The sequence below is a fragment of the Chelonia mydas genome, chromosome 1, assembly GCF_015237465.2.
Source record: "Chelonia mydas isolate rCheMyd1 chromosome 1, rCheMyd1.pri.v2, whole genome shotgun sequence".
Lineage (NCBI taxonomy): Eukaryota > Metazoa > Chordata > Testudines > Cheloniidae > Chelonia > Chelonia mydas.
Genome location: NC_057849.1, coordinates 281,886,577 through 281,903,169, shown reverse-complemented (window position 1 = coordinate 281,903,169; position 16,593 = coordinate 281,886,577). Strand labels below are relative to the sequence as shown.

The 16,593-nt window shown below is 40.6% G+C and overlaps 1 protein-coding gene across 8 annotated transcripts in view; it reads right to left on the bottom strand.

Annotated features, from left to right (window-relative positions):
* ZFC3H1 (zinc finger C3H1-type containing) overlaps positions 1 to 16,209 on the bottom strand; it is a 58,370-nt gene extending 42,161 nt beyond the window's left edge. For 3 of the 8 annotated variants that reach the window (XM_037886478.2, XM_043547798.1, XM_037886492.2), the window contains exons 1-6: positions 15,642 to 16,209; positions 7,127 to 7,546; positions 3,002 to 3,028; positions 1,948 to 2,012; positions 1,465 to 1,663; positions 993 to 1,219 (exon numbers count right to left, since the gene is read on the bottom strand). In XM_037886478.2, the coding sequence (XP_037742406.1) occupies positions 993 to 1,219; positions 1,465 to 1,663; positions 1,948 to 2,012; positions 3,002 to 3,028; positions 7,127 to 7,546; positions 15,642 to 16,209 (1,506 nt within the window). The remainder of the gene's footprint in view (positions 1 to 992; positions 1,220 to 1,464; positions 1,664 to 1,947; positions 2,013 to 3,001; positions 3,029 to 7,126; positions 7,547 to 15,641) is intronic. The other 5 variants (XM_037886501.2, XM_043547796.1, XM_037886506.2 and 2 more) reach the window with 3 other exon arrangements.
* Between the last annotated feature and the right edge of the window lie 384 nt (positions 16,210 to 16,593).

The window sequence follows — 16,593 nt, the reverse complement described above, 5'->3', positions numbered from 1 at the left end:
CTTGACATACTTTGTGGACTGTCAGCCTCTGGAATGGACAATGGTAGCCATTCTAGTGGCCCTCAAATGCTAGAGTCCTTTCTAGAGCTCTTTCAAATATTGTTACATTGTAAAACCAGGAATGGCCATTATGACTATCTAATGGGACCTTCTGTGTAACAAGCCCAAAACACAGGGATCCCTCATTCCTCTAGCTGCAGCTGCACCTCTCCTGATAGAGTAAACTGGCAGCTTGCTGCAACTTTTACTTGGGGCAGTGCAGCTACACCTAAATGAGAGGAATGAGGCTAAAGAATTGGTTTGGGGACACAGCAGCACAAAATTTTGTTAGTGACAGGGTCAAGTTTGATTTGGTGCCAGTGCCTATTTCCAGCTCCATGATGACAGAATTAAGGTTGGGTGCAAAATATAACTATTTCCTGATTTTCAAATTTAAGTTTAGGGATACTCTACATTCTGGAAGAGCAGAACTAAGCAACCCTATCTCTAAATTAATGAGACTTTTTCCCAGTGAATAGCCTTTGCTTCTTGATAGGCAACATATATTGTTGGTTCACTTCTGCAGTATAATGTGATTCGTCTTAAAATGAGCACTTTTGGGGAGTGCTACCCCACTGAATTTAATTTCCACAATAACCTAGTAAAAAACAGTATTCTGGCTTTACACCTCTTAGAACAGGATTGACTACTAATTGGTTATACTTATTTACAGAAGGGTTTAACATCTTTCAAGCATTTTATGCTCACAACACTCTGATGAGAATAATTACTGATCACTAATTTTCAAGTGGATAAATCTATGTAGAGAGATTGAGACATGACCAAAAACAGTCAGAAGAAAAGGAAAGTCAGATCTGGGATTAAAACACAAACTTCTGGCTCCAAATTCTATGTTGTAACCACTAAACTATTCTGTTTCTCTGACAGTTTGAAAAAGAAAGTATGCATCAATCAAGGATCTCAAAACAGAACATCTGAAAACAAATCACTACCTTGCTTCTTGATCTCCTCTTCCCCCCAACAAGCTTCATGAACCGGTTGTACTGCTCTTCTTGATTTGAAAGGTCCCGAATTTTTCGGATTTCTTCTTCTCTTTTTCTTCTCTCCTCCTCCTCCTCCTGTTTCCTCTGCTCCTCTTCTTTTTGACGTCTTTCTTGTTCCTTTTGCTGCTGCATTTTTTTCCATGCTTTTGTTTGCTGTTTCCTCAAAGCTTGCTTAGCTTTAAATAAAAATATATACAGGTAATTGCATCTCATTTCTCTAAAAGCCTCCACACATATCCAACACAAGTCCCCAAAGGTTACATTTTGCAGAAACCCTAAAAGTTTTCAGAATGAAAGGTATTAGTGAGTGCCATATGGTGGTGAAGATTTGGTTTTAGTATCAGCCTTACATAACAGATTACATTTTAGATTTCAGATGGACGACTACTGCTAACCATTTTAATAATGTTATGCATATTACCTGCAGTGCTGGTTTTTTTGGTTGAATGTGGTTTTGTACTGGTTTTGACTTTTTGCTGAACAATTTTAGTCTTTGTTAGTTTTTCCTTGCTTTCCTTCATCACCTGCTGTTCTTTCTGCTGCCATTTCTTACTGGCAGACTGAAGTGCAAGAAGTCTAAGCTGCAATTCAGACATCTCTTCCTCCTCATCCAGTAGCTTCTTTGAGGATGGGATGGAGAAAAAGAGGGGAGAGCATAACTGAAGTCATTAAATTTGTCATTAGTTAAATTCACAAATGTCATTTTTCACACAAAAAGACTTGAGAGTACAATTAGATTTCTATAAAAGAGGCAAGCTTAAAATCCCACCCCAGATTTCATCAGGGTCTTTGAGGATTAATGCTACCTATTCCTAAAGTGTGGCTTGACTTTACAACGTGGAAAAAAAAGAACCAGAAGATCATGCCACAAAATAGAACATCATTTCAGCCACAACACTCTTACCTTTTCAGAGGTAGCATCTGAAGTGCTAAGCTTTCGTACTAATCTTTGTTCTTTGTCTTCTACTCCTTTAAAACAAAATAGCACTTTTATAAACATGACAACACTTCAGTTCACTTAACAGAACTACACTAAAAAAATGCGCAGAACTGAACCCAAGATATTTTATTAATATTATTGAGGTGTTAATACATTAGAATAGTATATTAAAAATAAAATTGCTGTAGATGTGTACTTTGAAAGTGTGCTATTATAACTGGCATGACTGACCTTGCTTTGAGAAGTAACACCCTGACAGTACAGACTGGATCTTTGATCTTTTAATAGTTTTCCATCTAAGGTATTTTTCCCCTGTTTTTCTTTCTGCTTCTGTGGAAGTCTTCCCCCAGTTTATCCCATAAAGAGGATGAAAGCAGCATTTGCCAAAAGACAGGCTATGTCTACACTACTGCGCTAAGTCAACCTAAGCTACGCAACTCCAGCTACATGAATAATGTAGCTGGAGTCGACATACCTTAGGTCGAGTTATTGCAGGGTCTACACCGAGGGTGGTTGACAGTAGATTTTCAGCACTTTCAGCTCCCACTGGAATTTAAGAAGCTCAGCACATCCCAGTAGCTGCTCAGGACCTTGCAGGACTAAGTTGAAAACTCAAAGCTGGAGAAGAACACTGGTTCACCTCTTCCACCTCCAATGAAACCAGTTCTAGGGTTATCAGTGGCCTGGTATGTAGTAAAACTCACCAGCTGAACTTTACCTTACAGATATGCTTGACTGCCCACCAGTCACATTGCCATCAAATGGGAGGGGAAAAACAAAAACAGCAGATGAATCATTCTCCAAGATGCTTTCTCTCCATATAAAAAACCCTCTTAGAGCGTGTCCCTGCCCACATGCCAAACTGGGAAAAGAGAAATTGACAACCCACTTTTCTCCCTGCTCCCAAGTCCTAGAAAAAAGACTCTTCCTAAATATCAAGAAAAGTAGATACAAGGGCAAATGCAAACTCAAAACATAAAATAGAAATTTTAGAAGATACAAATGGTATATAGCTCACCCTGGAGATCTCCCTGCTTGCCGTGTGCTTTTAAAAAAAAAAAGAGCATATGAGAACGAGGGGAAATGGGATGACGCCAGCAATGCTTTACCTTCAATTTTTAAAAAAAATATTTCAAAAGCTTATTACACAAGCCAGACCAACAGACCATAAAAGTGTTAAATGAAAGCACATGGAAGACATTGTAAGAGCATCTGAAAACAATTGAAAGATTTAAAAAATTAACTGAACAGACTTCTTTTGTCGTGGGGGGTGGGAGCACAAAAGGATTGCAGTACTGGTTCTTGGGTTAAAACTTTGCATACCAAGTTTCATGTAGCGTAAAGAAAGCTAACAGCACAGCTGATTTATAAACTTTTACATTAAAACGCTAATAAGCCCTGAAGCATAAAGACAACAGTAGACACCACTAAAATATATCTGATGCAGATTGAGAACATTATTGGATTTATTAATAGCACTTCCACCCTTTTCACTTCCAAACTATAGCCTAGTTAGCCACAGAACACGTACAAGTATTTTTCCTAATACCACATATCTCAACATTGAACTTTAGAGCTTCCCTCTATGCCCCTTCAATCCATGGATTCAAGGTGGGAAAAGGTGCAATTAATGCTAATTGTGATGATAGGAGTTTCTACAACGTGGAACACATGCTCCCTAAGACTAGGTCTACGCTACCGCGGTAAGTTGACCTATGCTATGCAACTCCAGCTATGTGAATAACGTAGCTGGAGTCCCCGTACCTTAGGTCGAGTTACTGCGGGGTCTACATTGCGGGGGGTCGATGGGAGAAAATCTCCCGTTGACTTATCTTACTCTTCTCGTCGGGGGTAGAGTTCAGGGGTCAACTGGAGAGCAATCTGCAGTTCATTTGGTGAGTCTTTACCAGACCCGCTAAATCAACTGCCGGTGAATCAATCTCAGAGCGCTGATCCCCACTGTAGCGTAGACCTGCTTTTCCCCAGAAATGGACGAAGACTAACTCATAATCACACAGCCAACAGTTAGATGGTAAAAATATATGGTGAACGGAATAGGGCTACAAACACCAACTTAGGGTATTCCACAGAGAGGAAGATATAGAGCCTGCTGAGTAAGAGGAGGACAGTTAAAATTAGCATTAAAACTGCGTTTTAGAATTAAGGCCTGATCTATATAAGGAAATTAGGTCGGTACAACTACATTACTCGGAGTGTGGAAAATCCACAACGCAGTTAAACTGAACCAACCCCCTCTTGTTGACAGAGAATCCTCGAGTCAACCTAGTTACAACCTCTTGATGATACAGATTACCTACACTGACAGAAGCCCTCCCATCGGCATAGGTATAGTCTACACTGAAGGTTGCAGCTATGCCCCGGTATTGTTTTAAGTGTAGACACGCCCTAAAATAGCTCTTCAGCTATATTGCACCCATTAGGGCCTCAGAACAGCATTTGATATAAACGCCCTGTGATAGAGGATGTTTCCTTATAATCCCTTATGTACTGTATGCAGCCATGAATAGTATACACTCATTTATCTTAGAAATATCTACCTCACTTGATATTAATTTACAGTTGTTGAAATCACTTGGGATGCTCTTGCTATCAGATCCTGGGATAAAACTAAGATTAGCGACAGGGTTCTTAGCTGAATGCTCTGCTTTTACTATGCATTCCCTTGAGCGCCCATCAAAATCCAAGTTCTGATAAGTCTCAGGGCATCATGCAAAGCCCATTTATTCTGTTTTGTTTCTGGTTAATTACTATGCATTGCAATTGTTAATTTGGGTTTTATATTATCATTTGATCTTCTAAGGCACACTGGAGATACTCGTGGTACTGGTCATGCAAGTATAATTTGTCAGTGGCTTATGTAACTTGTTTGCTTTTAATATTTTTTATGTAATGGGTTGAGCTCCTACCAGGCTAGGTACTATATATGAATTAAAAATAAATTGTGCATCCAAGGAATACAGCATTAATTTTACCACTAGCATACGGTCCAATAGCAAAAAAAAAAAAAAAGCTGAGGGGATATGATTCCTCTCCATAAATACACCGGAGGGGTAAACACGAGGGAGGAAGAAGAGCTACTTCAGCTCAAGGACAAGTTGGCACAAGATCAAATGGATATAAACTGGCCATGAATAAATTTAGGCTGGAAATTAGAACACTTCTAACCATCAGAGGAGTGAGGTTCTGGAACAGCCTTCCAATAGGAATAGTGGGGACGAACAACCTGCTTAGTTTTAAGCTGGAACCTGATAAGTTTATGAACGAATGATATATGGAGTTGTCTGTGAGCAGAGAACTGGACTCAAAGCAAGAGATCCCTTTCAGACCTATGTCCTGCAATACAGAGTTAATTCTTCTTGTGTTTAACTTCTTATTTTTACGGATTTGGGGGTGGGGTTGTTTTTAAATAGCTCCTTTTTATTCCCCAGGCTCATAGGTGTCAGTTTTACTCCTTTCTCTACATATTTACTCATCCTATATTATATTGGTTCTTGCTCTGTCACGAAGATATGACTGCTCCTCTAAGCCTGGTAATAAAGCCACATCCACACCTTTATCATTTTACCATGATTACTGTAATAATCTTTTGGGTCTCCCTACTTTTCACCTTCCCCTGTCCAGTTTATTTAAAGTACCACAGGTAAAACCATTTTCCTTAACCACTATTCTCTCATTCCCTTCCTTTACTGGCTTCCTATCTCCTGCTGGATCATGCTCAAGCTAATCATCTTGACTCTCAATGCCTTTGTCTTATATTTCTCACACACTGATGCTTTGTATCATCTCAGATTCATGCTTTCTTCTGTGCTGTGTCTACAGTTTAGAATATCCTCCCACTTCTGTTCATCATGCTTCTATCTGGCCCCCTTTCAAACCCACTTCTTACATAAATCTTCCCTACCTCTTTCCCACAATGATTTCTCCATTTCTTTTCCTTACCTGAACTCTTAGTGTGTTTTGTCTTATATTACAACTTAAGTTCTTCTGGGCAGGAACATTTACTACACTACAAGAAAAACCTGAGAGAAGAACTCTCACACTAGAGTATACGATTGTCACTAAATTTCAATCCTCCCCTTTCAGCTTTAACAGAGAAACTTTTGCCATTGCACATTCTAGTCTCACAAGAAGGAGGCCAGTAAGGAAAAGAGAAGGAAAATATAAGAGATGATTAAACGAAAGCCCAAGATTCCAGTTATGAGCATGATGCCTCAGACTGTCAATTTAGTTTTTAAAAAAAAAAATCTCAAGAAAACAAACTACATTTCAAAAGCAGTAAGTCAGCTCTTAGCACTAGTTATTCCACCTACTCTTTTACACTGTTAACAGCAATGCTCCCAGTGAAATTTAAGGCTGCCACAGCTCTCATTTTCAAATTATTATTTTTTTAAATAAAGACAGCACATGTTAGAACAGTAATCAATTCTGGCTTATCAAAATTAAATTACCATTTTGCAGTTAAAAACACCAGCACTAAATAGCATAATATAATCACTCAGAGCCCTTCAAGTAGGATACCACAGTCAGGAGCCACCAAGTATGACATCCATGCTTGGCCTTCAGGTGATATTACCATAGTAATAAAACTATGTATTTTTTTAAAAGTGTTTCTTTAGGTTATTAAAACTGAAATTGTTTAGATTTTAACAACAATTTATTTTAAATATGTGCTGTATGTTTCCTTTTCATAGTTAGTTAATGTGGATAGGGGAAGAAGGCTGATTAGACAACTAGTGATTCATCAGTTTCACTTTCTGATTCTCATGCACTAATATACAGTGTTGAAAACCTAAATATAAACAGAAGAGAAATATTCTAATGTTGTTCTCCTGCCCTACTCTCTCTCTACAAACAAGTTATTTACATTCAAGTTAGAAAATTTTGTGAAAATATTTATCATAATTTATTTTATATTTTGGATCAATCTTTAATTAAATCTTTAAATGCTGAAGATGTTATACTTCAGGACAAGTTCCAAATTTAAAATAAGTTATTTGATGTAAAACCACTTTCTTTTAACAATATCAAGTTTCAAAGAAGCACAACTTTCCCAAATATCTAGTAGAATCACAAAGATTCTTGCTGTAACAGGTTAATGCAGACAGGAATGTTCGATAGTTACCTTGACTGGATTCTGAGAGTTCAGATTTTTGTGACAGCTGTTTTGTTCCATCTTTAGTTTTTTTCAATCTGTTCCTCTCAGCCGGTGTAGACAGTTTTTGCCTGAGAGGTTTCAGTTCAAATGCCTGAAAGGCTATAACCTGATTTTTCTCCTCAGGAGACACTTCTTTTATAGCTTCTTTTGTAATACTGACATTTTCTACAGCGATTTGGTCCTCAGCGTTTGCTGTTTTAGCATCATCTTGGTGCACAGTTTCTTCTCTGCTATTCAGAGCCAGTTTTTCATCTTTATTAATATATTCAAGCTCAAGCTGAATCTGCTTGTATTTCAGAAGAAGATCCTCAAAGCTTTCTTCTACACAGTTTTCATTTTTAGATGAGTAGTTCTGTTTTCTAGATGGGGATCTTCCAAAAGTTTTGGCTGAATTATTTGTTAAGAAAACTAAATTTAATCAATTTCTGCCCTTAATATCATAGAGATTAAGATACAATGAATGAAGATTAAGCAACAATATGTAACAAATTAAAATGTGTTCTCCCACTGGAGTAATTTAGTATTAGAACTTCATATTGAACTCTCCTCCCCATTTTCAGAAACAGAACTTAATCTGTCAAACACATAACAATATGCATATTTTATACATTAGTCTTAAGAACGGAATATAAAGTTAACATACTGATCACACTTACCCACTGTCAAGTAGCATCTTCTTGCTCAATTTCATTAATTCACTTTTCTTTTATAGGATACTTTACAACTGTTCTCAAATGAAGAAAAATACCACCTTTTTTGTTTCATTTTTTAAGACTTCTGTTACTCTTATAGCTCAAGGAATTGCCCAGCAAGTTTTCTCTCTCTCCACCCACAACCTCTGACTCACTGGAACTGCAATGGTGGAGACTGATAGGGAGGAGCTCACCTGGTGGTTAGACTTGCTCAAAGCAAATTAGTGAGCCTCAGACTTCTCTGACAGAAGTATGACTCAGCCACTGACTCCCTCTATGTGGTCTTGAATAAGTTACTGAAACTTCATTCTGACACAGTTTAACCCTCCATAAAAACGCTGAGACCAAGCAACAGCGCAGTTAAAATCTGGAGCAACCATGTTGCAACATCTGAGCTAAAGCCACAGATAATTACCACCAACAACTAAGAAAAGTAAACCACAAGGAGCCAAGGGCTCCAGGACTTATCATAAGAACAGTCAGGAATATACTAGTTCGTTTTGCAGCCACTGCTCAGCACCAAACTTTTTGGTTTACAAGGTGTTGTGCATGCATTCCCAATGGACACCGCTTTTCTATTGGGTTTTGGCTTGGCAACAGGAGCTTGACCCACAGCCCAGAGCAGATAATGGAAAGACTCCCGCTGACTTTCATATGGAGTTTCATGGATCAGGGCGTAAGTACACATACACAATTCCACAAGGAGAATGCAGAATTATCTTATTAAAGACTGTATTTCCTTCCATAGTGACACATGGAAGATTGTTATTAATCATTACTATAAAATTAAGATTGTATATACTAGAAGTGCCTATTATGATTTGAAGAAGCCATGTAAATATATTTATTAAGAAATCAAAGTACTTGCCTCCTTTGAAAAGCTCTTTGAAATCTGACATAGAGAACCAGATTATATTATTATTGCTACTAATACTAATGATCTAAACAGCCTTGTAATACATTGTTACACTAATATGTATTACACGCTATTGGTGCATTTACAGACTGCTGAAAACACTCAAGGTATTTCCTGTGCTTTATTGTTTACATGAAACCAGGACCCAAAGATTACTTCTATTTGGACTCGTTAGAGCCAAACTAAGGGCCTTTCATAGTTTCTTATCCAAATAAACACGAGTTCTTGTAAATTTAAACCAACCTATTTGGCACAGTTCAATGCGAACCAAAAACTAATAGCAAAAGACCCTCTGGCATTTTGAGTTTACTTAAACATCTACATTAGAACTTCTTTTACCCTAGTCTAATCTTTAGAATGCTAACATAGCTACTTAATAACTCTTCTGTAGGACTCTGCTTTAATTAGACGAAACACCTTAATTCTCCAAAAGTTATATTTATACAGCAAAAAAATTGTTTTAACCTGATGAGTCAGCCTTGCTCCTTGTGGCAACAGGTGAACATTATGATAATTCAAAATACTTTTCCACTAGGGCTGACGTGTACTAACAATACAGCTAAAATTTCTGTAATCTGTGAATTTCAACATGCTGAGTACTCAGATACAGAACCATAATTATCTGCACAGCATTTCAAAGCGAAGCCACCCTCATGACCATGGGGGCATGAGTGACCTGGACATATCAATATGTTCCTCTCAGAGAGGTTTGAATATCTTTGAAAAACATCCTCCAAAACTGCTTAGGTTATTCTAGCAAAACATTTGCTATTGCCATAACATGTTGAGCCTCAGCATAATGATCAACTAGGATAAACAATGTACAAAACAAAACTAAACAACTAAGATAGTATATACAAAAGTGCCTATTATGATTTGAAGAAGCCCTGTAAATATATATTAATAAGAAATCAAACTACTTCGGAATTCTGTAATGGATAATCCCAAACCACCATAAGTGGGATATTTGCAAATTGATAAATATTGCTAAAGAAAAGTAAAAATGCCCCTTACACGGGCAATTGGGGGCGGGGGGGGGGGGGAGCATTAGCAGACAATCCTAAAGTTTGGAATTTTTTAAAAAGTATCTTTATGTATTTTTTGTAAAGACTGCTTAATTTAAACTATTTAGAACTATTCTGTATCTACTTCTCTTCTCTCATGTGGGATGGCCTAAAGGTGAGAAACACTACGAGAATTAGAGAAGGGTGGTTTTTTTGTTTGTTTTTTAAAAGGAGTATGTAAAAAATGGTAGGGGAAATATCCTAATGTGTCTCAAGAGTGGAAGTGATGAGGAATTCTTAAAAATACAATTTAAAACGTTTACACAAATATCATCTAGGACTAGGTTAAGGACAGGCAACACAGATATGAATACATGAAGATAAAAAAATAAAACAAACAGGCTACAGCTGTTATCCTTCAAAACATTCTGCAAAATTGAACCGAAGAGCCAGGCAGGTTAAAGAAACCTTCAACTCAGCTACTAAAGACTGATGAAAAACAGAAACAGTTTAGAACTTATCTCCCCAAATAAATCCACATTTTGGAGTTCCACACTGCAAACTCAAATCCATCTAATCTACAGATTTGAAATTTCAGCAAAAAAACCTGAACAAAATATAAGAACGATCATACTGTGTAGGACCAATGGTCCACCTAGCCCAATATCCTGTCTTCTGACAGTGGCCAGAACCAGACGCTTCAGAGGGGATGAACAGAACAGGGCAATCTTGACTGATACACTCCATCGTCCAGTCCCAGCTTCTAGCAGTTGGAGATTTAGGGACACCGAGAGCATGGGATTCTGACCCTGATCACCTTGGCTAATACCCACTGATGGGCCTATCTTCCTTGAATTTATCTGATTTTTGAATCCAGTTATCCTTTTGGCCTTCACATCATCACATGGCACTGAGTTCCACAGGTAGACAGTGTGTTAAATTGAGTACTTTTTTTGTTTTAGACCTGCTGTCTATTAATTTCATTGGGTGACCCTAAGTCCATATGTTATGTGAAGGGGTAAAGAACACTTCTCTATAACATTCATGGTTTTTTAGACGTCTATCATATCCCCCCTTAAGTAGTCTCTTTTCTAAGATGAGCAGTCCCAGTCTTTTTAATCTCTTTTTTGGTAGTTGTTCCACACTCCTGATCATTTTTGTTGCCCTTCTCTGCATCAGTTCCAATTTAACATATCTTTGTTGAGATGGGGTGACAGAACTGCACACAGTATTCAAGATGTGGGTGTAGCATGGATTTATAAAGTGGCATTATTTTCTGTCTTAATTTCTGTCCCTTTCCTACCTGTTCCTAATATTGTTAGCTTTAACTACTGCTGCACATTGAGTGGATGTTTTCAGAGAACTATCTACAGTGATTCCAACATCTCTTTCTTGAGTGGTAACAGCTAATTTAGACCCCATCATTTTGTATGTGCAGTTGGGATTATTTTTTCCAACGTGCCTAATTTGCACTTATCAACATTGAATCTTATCTGCCATTTTGTTGCCCAGTCACCCACCTTACTAAGTTCCCTCTGTATCTCTGCTTTGGACTTAAACATCTTGAGTAATGTTGTATCATATGCAAACTTTACCACCCCACTGTTTATCTCCTTTTCCAGATCATTTATGAATATGTTCAAAAGCACTGGTCCCAGCACAGATCTTTGGGGTACCCCGCTGTTCACCTCTCTCCATGGTGAAAACTGGCCATTTATTCCTACCCTTTGTTTCTTTTCTTTTAACCAATTACTGATCCATGAGAGGACCTTTCCTCTTATCCCATGACTGCTTATTTTGCTTAAGAGCTTTTGCTGTCGGACCTTGCCAAAGGCTTTCTGAAAGTCCAAATACACTACATCCACATGCTTGCCGACATCCTCCAAGAATTCTAATAGATTTGGGGAGGCATGATTTCTCTTTACAAAAGCCGCTTTAATTCTTCCCCCAACATATTGTGTTTATCTATGCACCTGACAATTCTGTTCTTTACTATAGCTTCAACCAAATTTGCCTGGTACTAAAGTTAGGCTTACCAGGCTGTAATTATCAAGATCACCTCTGAAGCCTTTTTTAAAATCAGCATTACATTAGCTATTCTCCAGTCATCTGTGTGTGTACAGAGGCTGATTTACATGATAGTTTACATACCAGTTAGTACTTGTGCAATTTCAGATTTGAGTTTCTTCTGCGCTCTTGGGTGAATACCATTTGAGTCCTGGTGACTTATTATTCTTTATGAGTTTGTTCGCAAACTTCCTCTACTGATGACTCAATCTGAGACAATTCCTCACATTTGTCATCTAAAAAGAATGGCTCAGGTGTGGGGATCTCCCCACATTCTCTACAGTCAAGACTGATCCAAAGACTTCATTCAGCTTCTCCACAATGGCCTTCTCTTCGAGTGCTCCTTTAGCACCGGATTGGCCAGCAGTCCCAGTGATGGTTTGGCAAGCTTCCTGCTTGAGGTACTTAAAAAAAAATCTGCTGTTAGCTTATGACAAAAACTAGTTGCTCATGTAATTCTTTCTTAGCCTAACCTTATTATACCTTTGCACTTGACTTGACAGAGTTGATACTCCTTTCTAGTTTCCTCACTAGGATCTGACTCCCATCTTTTAAAGGATACCTTTTTTACTCTAATCACTTCTTTTACTCTGCTGTTTAGCTATGGGTGTATTTTTTTTTTTTTTTTTGATTCTCTTACAAATTAGTTTGAGCCTCTATTATAGTGTTTTTTAAATAGTCTCCATGCATTCTACAGGCACTTCACCCTTGATACTATTCATTTTAAATTTCCGTTTAGCTAGCCTCCTCATTTTTGTGTAGTTCCCCTTTTGAAGTTAAATGCTAGTGTGGTGGGTTTCTTTGGCATTTTTACCCTTAAAAGGATGTTAAATTTAATCACATTATGGTCACGATTACTAAGCGGTTTGGCTATATTTACTCTTAAACCAGATCCTGTGTTCCCCTTAGGACTAAACCAAGACTTGGTTAAAGACGTAAGGAATTAATAAAGAACACTGTGACTGAACATCAGTGACAAAGTTTACCCACTGAACTAAAAGTTAAAGCCCAAGAAAAAAGGGAGCAGTACTGAAAACAAAATTGAAGTACTTATCTGTAACAGGAATTTAGACTCCCACATGTATTCCCTTCTAAAGGTTAGCTGTAACTCAGATGGGGATTTCTTCCACACCCAACAATTAATCTCCATACTCTACAAAAGAGTTCAGAATCCAGACTACTGACATCACTGAGGCTCCTGAGACGTTAAGAAATATTTCCTGGTACTGTTCAAAAAAAAAAAAAAAAAAAGAAAAGAAAAAAAAAAAGGGGGGGGGGGGGGTTTGCTGGAGCCATGTGTGCACAAAGTCTTGGTTCCATAGGTGGGGAATACCACTTCTCCCTGTCAGAGATCGCACATATCAAAGACTTCTCAAAGGGCTACTTGCCACTGGAAATTCCAAAGGGGGCTCCAAAGCCCATATGGGTATATCTACCCTGAAGCTGAGAGCAAACCTCCCAGACCATGTAGACAGACTCACACTAGCATACTAAAAATAGCTTGTGGACATTGTGGCATGGGCGGAGGCTCAGGTCTGGGTCTGAGCTCAGGTGGCTGGCCCAGGGCTGCAACATTCACACAGCTATTTTTTGCATGCTAATAAGAGCCCCACTAACACATCTGTCCACTTGCAGTGTAGACAATCACATAATTCTCTTAGCAGGGAAGTGAAGGCTGCTGCTGAAGGCATGCATGCAGAAGTCCTCACTCCATTAATACCAACAGGAGTACAGGTAGCTGCACTATTTTAGAGTGTTGTAACATCAACTGTGGCATGTGACAAAAGTTGTGGTAAGCACAGAAAATGATTAAGCATTTCATTTTGAAATCCTATGTCTACTTTAGAGTATGAATGATATTTCAAAATCTCAGTTCATTAAGCAGCAGTGACATTAGCTCCTCCTGTGTAATGTTTACCAATAAATTATGTCTAAAACCCAGTAAAGCAGGGCTAGGGTCTTCTCAATTGTTATCTCTTTTAAAAAAATAAAATATCATTAGTTTCTTCATCATAAAGAGTGTAAAAGTAAATTTTATGCTGGCGCTAATAAGTTTTGCAAGGCTCATCTAGAACAATCATTACAGTACTACTCACGCAAAACAATAATTATAGGCAGAGTCATTTTCTAGTATTTAGAGCAACACTGAGAACGAAGAGACTTAGGCAATGTCTGCATTACCACTTATGTCAGCAAAACTTATGTTGCTCAGGGGTGTGAAAAAAAACACTCCCCTGAGAGACATAAGTTTCACTGTCATAAGCGGTAGTGTGCACAACACTATGACGATGGGAGAACTTCTCCTGCCGACATAGCTACTGCCACTCATTGGAGGTAGTTTAATTATGCCGTCGGCACAAAGTGGCTACACAAGAGATCTTACAGCGGCGCAGATGCATCAGGATAGCTGTGCTGCTGTAAGATCTCTAGTGTAGACATAGCCTAAGGTTCTATTTCTAGCTTTACCAGAGACTCACTACATGACCTTGGGCACAAGTCACATTTTCTCTATTTTCCCATCTTAAGAGAGACATTCTTGGATGAAAAGCACTACACAAATACCGATAAGATTCAAGTAACGTTCTGATGGTAACATATGAAGTTAAACAGTTAACTAAGGCTGCTCTTATAACACTTACTCCCCTCACTCCAAATGTAATCTTATGTTAAGGCTAACAATCTTCAAATATTAACTGGACTTGAAATAACAGGGATTTCTCTTTCTGATCTTTTAAACAGGTCTCAAGCTCCCGAAGTCTTGGCTTCACTAAGAAAAATATCCATTGCTGGTAACCAGTGTGAGTAACTGATACTGCTGAGTGAGTGATGTACATAACTTAATTAAAAGTGTAGACAATGACAAACTGCTTTCAACACTACAGTGAGGGAGAACAGGTTTTAACTAGTTTCTGAAAGCAAACTTGATGCAATTTATCACTATCTACACTTAACCTACGTTGCACACCAGTTCAGTGCACCCATTCCTGACCCTCCACCAATGCATGGTTTTTCCGCTGTAGACCAGGACAAAGACCTACCCAACTTAAAGTGAGAGAAGTTTCCTCACTGGTTTTGCCACTTCACCTGCCATAGGAAGAACCATTAAGGCACCGTCCAGACTGACCAGCCAACTGTTCCAGAGCAAACAGGACTCTGCTACAAATGACCATATCAGACAACACTGCGCTTGATATATGCGCTATGCATTCATCTCCCAGTGAAAGCAGAATTAAAGCAAAGCACAACAATAACCAAGATTAGAAGTCACAAGTCTGCACTACAGTTGACAATGTTAAAAGCAGACTGGGAGATGTACTGAATTCATCACTGCCCAAGAGGCAAAATTAGCAACTTTAGAATTTTACTGCTCAGATAATTAGTCTAAGTATTTAGGTTAAGGCTCCCTTCCCTGGGGCTGACCTGCTCCGCAGGTCTTCTGTCAGGCTGGGGAAGACAAGGCCACATGGAACCTAGCCCACTGAGCTTCGCATCAGCCTTCAGGCTTTGCTCCTAACAGAGCCTATCCGGATCAGTGACCCAGCTTCACACCAACCCCTCTTCATGCACCCTGCGGAATGCGACCCTGAGGCACAGCCCCTAGATATGAACTGGAGCGTGCTCAGGGGGTTGTGCTGTTCGAGGTACTTATGAGAAGCCTTTAAGATTGGGACCCGGCTGTGGGGAAGGAGAAAGGGCCTGAGTGGCGAGCCAGTCACCCAGCGCCGTAGGGAAACAAGGGACACAGCCAGGCCCGTCCAGAGCAGTGGGAAGTGGCCCGCCCCCGTTGTCCCGCACAAGGATACACTTCCGAGGGGAAGACTCCCTCCAGTTCTGGCCGCAGCTGAATCCGGGTCCTCCCCCGCCCCCCGGCGGCCTTCCGGGGGGGTTGCTTCCCCGATCTCCCCCACCCCGGCTCCTGCCCCAGCGGCCCCCGCCGCGGTAAGGCCTGCCTCGGAAGCGGAACCGATCCAGCGCGTTGTGGCTGCGTTCCCAGAACGAGAGCCTGGGGCCAGAGTCGGAGTGGGAGCCCGGAGGCATCCGCGACGAAGGCAGTGGCGGCGGGTGAGAGCGGAACGACTCCTTGGGCCGGTAGCCGCCGTGGCTGTGCAGGTGGCCGAGCTCCGGGGGCGGCTGGTGCCGCGAGCGGGGGAAGCGGCGCGAGGAGGAGGAGGAGAGGGAGGCGCCGCCGCGGAGGCTGGGAGGCGGCCTGCGCCTCGAGTAGGGCCTGGTGCTGATGAGGCCGCTGGCGGGCTCGGAGCCGTTATTGTCATCGTCGCTGATCTCGCCGTCCTCCAGCTCCCCCTCCTCCTTCGGGGACAGGCCGCGAGGCTCCAGCGGCGCCGCCTCGGCAGGGGCTGTGACCGCCGCCATGGGCCCGGTCCAGGCGCTCAGGAGAAGCAGGGAGCGGTTCGCAGCGGCACAAGCGTTTTCGATTCCGGAGTAGCCCAGCCCCAAAAGTTCCCCACCACGTCTGTCTTCAGGATCCCCCCCGCCAGCTTCTATTCTCGCGAGAATTCCCCTCTCTCATCCCCCCCCTCTGGAGGAGAGGGAAGCCATGGTAGATGGCGTCATAGAGAGGGGCCGCGCGCTGTATCATGGGAGTTGTAGTTCTGACTGGCAGACGGGGAGCGTCCGTTATAGAGGAGAGAAGAGAGCCGGGAGCGAGTCGAGCCCGGCCGTCCTGCAATGGGGCGGGGGTGGATAACGGCCTCCAAGGGCAGAGGCGTTTCCCGCCATGTTGGTGAAGAAACGGGA